General features: G+C 36.9%; 1 protein-coding gene across 1 annotated transcript; it reads left to right on the top strand.

The window, feature by feature from the left end:
* The first annotated feature begins 350 nt into the window (after nt 1–350).
* Nucleotides 351–1,721, top strand: LOC130830976 (peptidyl-prolyl cis-trans isomerase D). Its single transcript, XM_057698289.1, has one exon. It carries the CDS (start codon nt 441–443, stop codon nt 1,554–1,556), a length of 1,116 nt encoding a protein of 371 aa, XP_057554272.1. The 5' UTR covers nt 351–440; the 3' UTR covers nt 1,557–1,721.
* Nucleotides 1,722–7,751: the final 6,030 nt, after the last annotated feature.

Below are 7,751 nucleotides of genomic sequence, written 5' to 3'. Positions count from 1 at the left end.
AGTATCTTTTTGGACCCACCTTCTAGATCAATGAAAATAAAAATTAAAAAATGGGACCTAATTAAACTTAAAAGCTTTTGCACAGCAAAAGCAGCCATAAACAAAACAAAAAAACTAACCCACAAAATAGAAGAAAATACTTTCAAATGATGCAGCCAACAAGGGATTAATCTCCAGAATATACAAACAGCTCATACAGCTCAATATCAAAACATAAACAAACACCCACAAACATCCCATTCAAAAAATGGGCAGAAGATTCTCCAAAGAAGTCATACAGATGGTCAAAAAGCACATGAAAAGATGCTCAGCGTTGCTAATGATTAGAGAAATGCAAATCAAAACTACAATGATCTTCGGGACAGGGCGACTTTGGGGTTCGAGCTGCACGGCGGCCACCCAGAGCTCAGAGGCACTCCCAGACACATCTGTGGGACACAATGTCGCACCCATCCCCCCAGGCTAAGCCCTCCAACCCCAGTAACCCCCGAGTCTTCTTTGACGTGGACGTCGGAGGGGAGAGAGTTGGTCACATTGTCTTGGAATTATTTGCAGATATTGCACCCAAAACTGCAGAAAATTTTCGTGCACTGTGTACAGGAGAAAAAGGCATTGGACCCACCACGGGGAAAGCTCTCCATTTCAAAGGATGCCCTTTCCATCGAATTATTAAGAAATTTATGATTCAGGGTGGAGACTTCTCAAATCAGAATGGGACAGGTGGAGAAAGTATTTATGGTGAAAAATGTGAAGATGAAAATTTCCATTATAAGCATGATAAGGAGGGATCACTGAGCATGGCAAATGCAGGCAGCAACACAAATGGCTCTCAGTTCTTCATTACGATGGTTCCGAGTCCTCACTTGGATGGGAAACACGTGGTGTTTGGCCAAGTGATTAAAGGAATGGGTGTGGCAAGAATTCTGGAAAATGTGGAGGTGAAAGGTGAAAAACCTGCCAAATTGTGCATTATTGCAGAATGCGGAGAACTGAAGGAAGGGGATGATTGGGGAATATTCCCAAAGGATGGATCTGGTGACAGTTATCCAGACTTCCCCAAGGATGCAGACATAGATTTAAAAGATGTAGATAAAATCATATTAGTAACAGAAGACTTAAAAGACATTGTAAATACTTTTTTCAAATCCCAGAACTGGGAGATGGCCATTAAAAAATACACAAAGCTTTTAAGGTATGTCGAAGGCTCAAAGGCTGCTACTGAGAATGCAGGTGGGGCAAAGCTGCAGCCTGTTGCTTTGAGCTGTGTGCTGAATATCGGCACTTGCAAACTGAAGATGTCCGATTGGCAGGGAGCAGTTGACAATTGTTTGGAGGCCCTTGAAATATACCCAGCAAATACCAAAGCACTGTACCACAGAGCCCAAGGATGGCAAGGACTAAAAGGATATGATCAAGCATTGGCTGATCTTAAAAAAGCTCAGGAGATAGCACCAGAAGATAAAGCTATCCAGGCAGAGTTGCTGAAAGTCAAGCAGAAGATAAAGGCACAGAAAGATAAAGACAAGGCAGCTTATGCAAAAATGTTTGCTTCATAAGGAATTGAGTTTTGCTTAAGTATGCACTGACTGTGTAAAGCGAGTAAGACAATTAAAGGGTTTTGTCTATTATGTATGATCCCGAATGTGTTCCCTCTGACACTTCAGTTCCCACTGTTTACAGTCTAGGAATACGGGTAGGGATTCACTCTTAATAGACCAGTGTTACAAAATACGGTGAAGCTGGTTTCGTTTTAAATGGCTCTCTGCATTATTCACAAAAGATAATGGTGTCCAGTGTATTTTAAACTCCTAAAGACACATCTTGTTTGAATAAACAGATGAAAACTTAAAAAAAAACAAACTACAATGAGGTTATCCCCTCACACCTGTCAGAACCACCATCATCAAAAAGTCTACAAACAATAAATGCTGGAGAGAGTGTGGAGAAAAGGGAATCCTCTTGCACTGTTGGTGGGAATGTAAATTGGTACTGCCACTATAAAAAACAGTATGGAGGTTCCTTAAAAACCTAAAAATAAAGTTACCATATGATCCTACAAACCCACTCAGGGACATATATCCAGAGAAAACTTTAACTTGAAAAGATACATGCACTCCAATGTTCACAACAGCATTATTTACAACAGCCAAGACATGGAAGCAATCTAAATGTCCACTGACAAATGAATGGATAAAGATGTGGTACATATACACAATGGAATATTACTCAGCCATAAAAAAAGAATGAAATAATGCCTTTTGCACCAACATGGGTGGACCTAGAGATTATCATACTAAATGAAGTAAGTCAGAGAAAGACAAATTTCATATGATGTCACTTATATGTGGGATCTAAAAAAGGATACAAATGAACTTATTTCAAAACAGAAACAGACTCACACACTTAGAAAACAAATTTATAGTTACCAAAGAGGTTGGGGGGGTATAAATTAGGAGACTGGGATTAACATATATACACTACTATATATAAAATAGATAATCAACAAGGACCTACTGTATAAGCACAGGAGACTCTACTCAGTACTTTGTAATGACCTGCATGGGAAAAGAATCTGAAAAAGAATTGATATATGTATATGTATAACTAAATGACTTTGCTGTACACCTGAAACTAACAACATAGTAAAATCAACTATACTCCAAAATAAAATAAAAATTAAAAAGCCAAGAAAGAAATTTCTCAAATCAACAGCCTAACTTTATACCTCAAGGAACTAGACAAGAAAAGAATAAACTAAGCCCAAAGTTAGTAAAAGGAAGGAAATAACAAAGATAAGAACAGAGATTAATGAAATAAAGACCAGAAAAAAACAATAGAAAAGATCCATAAAACTAAGAGTTGGTTTTTGGAGAAGATAAATAAAATTAACAAATCTTTATCTAGATGAAGGAAAAAAATGGAGTCAAAGAAAATCAGAAGTAAAAGAGAATTACAATTGATACTACATTAATACAAAGGATCACAAAAGACTGCTATGAACAATTATATGCCAACAAATTAGATAATTTAGAATAAATAGGAAAAGTTCTAGAACCCTCCCAACAAAGAAAAGCCCAGGACCGAATGGTTTCACTGGTGAATTCTACAAAAGAGTTAAAGAAGAATTGATAGCAATCCTTTTCAAACTCTTCGAAAAACCCAAAGAGGGGGGAACACTCCCAAACTCATTTTATGAGGCCAGCATTACCCTGACACCAAAGCCAGATAAAGTCACTGCAAGAAAATTACATACCAGCATCCCTGATCACCACAGATGTAAAAATTCTCAACAAAATATTAACAAACCAATTTCAACAGCACAATAAAAGGAACACATACCATGATCAAGTGGGAATTTTTCCAACGATGCAAGGATGGCTGAACATTCACAAACCAATGAGTGTGATATGCTACATTAATAGAATGAGTGATAAAAATCATACAATCATCTCAATAGATGCAGAAAAGCACTTGACACTATTTGACACTCTTCCATGAGAAAAACTCTCAACAGTATTTGAAGTCCTAGCCAGAGCAATTAGGCAAGGAAAATAAACAAATAAAGGGCATCCAAACTAGAAAGAAGTAAAACTGTCAATATTCACAGACAACATGATTTCGTATATAGAAAACCCTAAAGACTCCACCAAAAACTATTAGAAAACTATACAGTAAAGCTGCAGGAAACAAAATCAATATACAAAAATCTGTTGTGTTTCTATATACCAATAATGGGTTAGTAGAAAGAGAAATTAAGAAACAATCCCATTTATAATCATAACAAAAACAATAAAATACCTAGTAATAAATTTAACCAAGAAGGTGAAAGATCTACACTCTGAAAATTATAAGACATTGTTGAAAGAAACTGGAGACAAAAATAAATGTGTTGTGCTCATGGACTAGAAGAATTAACACTGTTAAAGAGTCCATATTACCTAAAGGAATCTACAGATTCAATGCGATTCCTATAAAAATCCTAAAGACATGTTTCACAAAAATAGAACAAAAAATATAAAATATATATATGGAACCACAAAAGACCCTGAACACCCAAAGCAACCCTGAAAAAAGGAGCAAAGCTGAAAAGTATCACATGCTTTGATTTCAAACTACATTGCAAAACCACAGTAATCAAAAGAGCATGGTTTTATATATAGATCAATGGAAAAGAATTGAAAGCCCAGAAATAAACTCATACATACATGGATAATTTATCACAAAGAACATATAATGGAGAAAGGACAGTCTCCTCAATAAATGGTTAAGTGTTTAAGATAAGTGGTTAAGACGCCATCCTTCCATTGCAGGGAGCACAGGTTCAACCCCAGTGGAGGAACTAAGATCCCACATGCTGCATGGTGCAGCCAAAAAAAAAATAGACCACTATCACACAACATACACAAAAATAAACTCAAAATGGCTTAAGGGCTTAAATATAAGACATGGTACCATAAAACTCCTAGAAGGGAACATAGGCAAAACATTCTCTAACATAAATTGAACCAATGTTTTCTTATGTCAGTCTCCCAAGGCAATAGAAATAAAAGCAGAAATAAACAAATAGGACCTAATCAAACATAAGCTTTTGCACAGCAAAGGAAACCATCAACAAAATGAAAAGACAACCTATGAAATGGGAGAAAATATTTGCAAACAACGTAACTGACAAGGTATTTATCCAAAATACACAAATAGAACTTACAACTCAATATCAAAATACACAAATAGAACTTACAACTCAATATCAAAAAAAAAAAAACCCAATCAAAAAATAGGCAGAAGATCTAAATAGACATTTCTCCAAAGAAGACATACAGATGGCCAACAAGCACATGAAAAGATGCTCAACATCGCTAATGATTAGAGCAATGTAAATCAAAACTACAATAAGGTACCAGTCAGAATGGTTATCATCAAAAAGCCTACAAATAATAAATGCTGGAGGGTGTGGGGAAAAGGGAACCCTCTTACCCTTTTAACTCTTTTTTAGAAATTACATCTCTTTATTGGTATTCTCTACCTAATGAGACACTGTCATCACAGAATCTTTTACTTCTTTAAGGATGGTATCTTTAGTTCTTTCAACATACTTATAAAGGCTGCTCTGAACTCTTTGTCTGTTAAATCCTATATATGGGCTCCCTCACAGGCAGTTTCTGTTATCTGCTTTTTCTTCCCACTTTCCTGTTTCTTTGCATATACCACGATGTTTTGTTGAAAACTGGACTTTTAAGGTAATATGCTGTATAAATATCGGCTACTTATTTCCCTTCCTCTCTGGTGCTTGTTTTTGTTGTTGTTTGCTTGTGTATTGATTTAGTGGGTTGGCTAAACTAAATCACTAAACTAATAGACTAGTGGCTAAACTAACAGACTAGTGGTCTATACTCCTGCTCCACACATACACACACAACAGTGTGAACACTCTTCTGTTGCTTATCAGAGAGTACAGCCTTCCGTATGGGACAGTTACCACGGAATAACTGGTTTTAGCAGGACTCTCTTGGCCTTATTCCCTGATCTTTAAGCCTTCCTCCCCTTTTGGTATTATACCCAGCTATCAGTCTCCACTAATTGTTTGCTAATTGTTTTGGACAATGCCCTGGGGTAGAAATTGCTCCAAAATCTGATCCAAAAAAATTCAGGCTGGGATAATTTTTGACACCAGTGTTTGTAGTTTCTTCTGTTACCAGAAGGGCTTTACAGGGTGCGGGGGTGGGGGGCACACCTTGCGGCATGCAGGATCTTAGTTCCCTGACCAGGGATCGAACCCACGCCCCCTGCAGTAGAAGTGTGGAGTCTTAACCACTGGAAGACTAAGGGCTTCCCAGGGAAGACCTTCTTAACTTAACCTTCTCTTCTTAACTGTCTCTTCCCCTGGGTCTGTTGAACTAGCTGGCCTATGATTTACCTTGTACCTCTCAATATAATTTTCCAACCAAGCAAACCTGTAAGACACTAATTCCATTTTATTCCTGGAGACCTCCCTCCTCAAGATTTCTGACTTCTTGCTTCAATCTGAACTGACTGCTTTCTAGGCCTGATGCACAGCTGTCACCCTGGGGCATCCTTTGCCATCTTTCTGGGAATTTCCTTTGTTTCAGAGGTCCCAGAAACTCTACTACTATGTATATACCAAGAGAAATGAAAACACACGTCCACACAGAAACTTGTACATGCATGTTTATAGCAGCACTGGTCATAACAGCCAAAAGGCGGAAACAAATTAAATGTCCATCAATGAACAAATGGGTAAACAAAATGTGGTATATCCATTAAAACAGAATATTATTCAACCATAAAAGGAAATTAAGTACTGACACATGCTACAACATGGATAAATCTTGAAAACATTATGCTAAGTGAAAGAAGCCAGCCACAAAAACCTACATAGTGTATGATTCCATTCATAAGAAAGGCCAGCACAGGGAAATTTATTGAGACAGAAGGTAGGTTAGTGATTGCTTAGGGCTGGGGGAAGAGGGTCAGAGCAACCATAACTAAAAGATACATGGTTTATTCCTGAGGTGATAAAAACATTCTAAAAATGACTGTGGTAACAGCTGCACATATGTGTAAAGATACTAAAAAGCACTGAATTGTACACTTTAAATGGGTTACTTGTATGCGATTTATATCTCAAGAAAGCTAGTTTTAAATTTCATGTCATTAAGATATCTGTTGGCAACCTAAAGTTGTCACTGAATCTTGCTACTCTGCCAACATATGAAAGTGAATCTCTAAGAGAACTTCTTGAGAAACTTCCCCCTTATATCTCATTGACCAGGATTGGATCTCCTTCCCTTTTAACCCAATCACTAGTATGGAACTGGCATCACAAGATTGGATCATGATTTACCCCATGGGAGATGGATCAATTCCTAAATAAAATTAAGATTCTGCCAATAACAGTGCAGAAGAAAATGGCTGTAGCATAGGACATCAATAATGTTTGCCATACACTTACTTAGCATTTTCAGGTTTCAATTCCTTTTCACTACCCAAATTTTTCCTCATAACCAACTATGAAGTTGGCAGGACAAACAGCTTCATTTTACAGATAATGAAACTGGGTCTCAAAGATGTGAAGTAACTTAATCATGGTAACTCTGCCTGTTAAGTGATGGAGCTAGGATTCATACCCTGGTTTTTCTGACTCAAGAATTTAAATTAAAAATTTAAAAACCACACCCCAACTAGTCAGGATTTACACTAAACAAAGCGCTACTTATAATTTTTAGAATTTCCCAATGAAAGATCCTTTAGGTCACAATTCTTATTTAAAGCTCTCTCCTCCTTTCCCCTCCAACAAACACAACCAGTTCATTCTCTCCAGCTGACCTCTTTTCAACACACTCCACTGCACCAATATATCCTGTGCTCTCATTCAAACAAGGAACTGTTCAACTAAGGATTTTGCATTCCCACTAAAGAGCCTGTTGTATATTTCATGGAATTAAGCAGAATGAAGAATTTTTAATTGAGTTTTCAGTCTCTATCTCTAATGGCTTTTCATTCATAATTATGGTATTTGTAATGAATGCACTGGTGATGACAGAAATCCACCATAACATATTCTATTGTCTGCATTAGCTTCAGACTCTTATTTAATGACTTATTAATCAACTACAGTCAGTCAATACTGTATCATATTAAATCTCTGAAGAACAAAAGCAAAGAATTTTTATTTTCTCTCCATGTAACCCATGGAGCAATCTTTAACAATATGAATCTGTTCAAACATCCAT

Source organism: Hippopotamus amphibius, chromosome 1, assembly GCF_030028045.1.
Source record: "Hippopotamus amphibius kiboko isolate mHipAmp2 chromosome 1, mHipAmp2.hap2, whole genome shotgun sequence".
Classification (NCBI taxonomy): domain Eukaryota; kingdom Metazoa; phylum Chordata; class Mammalia; order Artiodactyla; family Hippopotamidae; genus Hippopotamus; species Hippopotamus amphibius.
The sequence above is the reverse complement of the archived record's forward strand: the minus strand, read 5'-3'. Positions and strand labels throughout refer to the sequence as shown.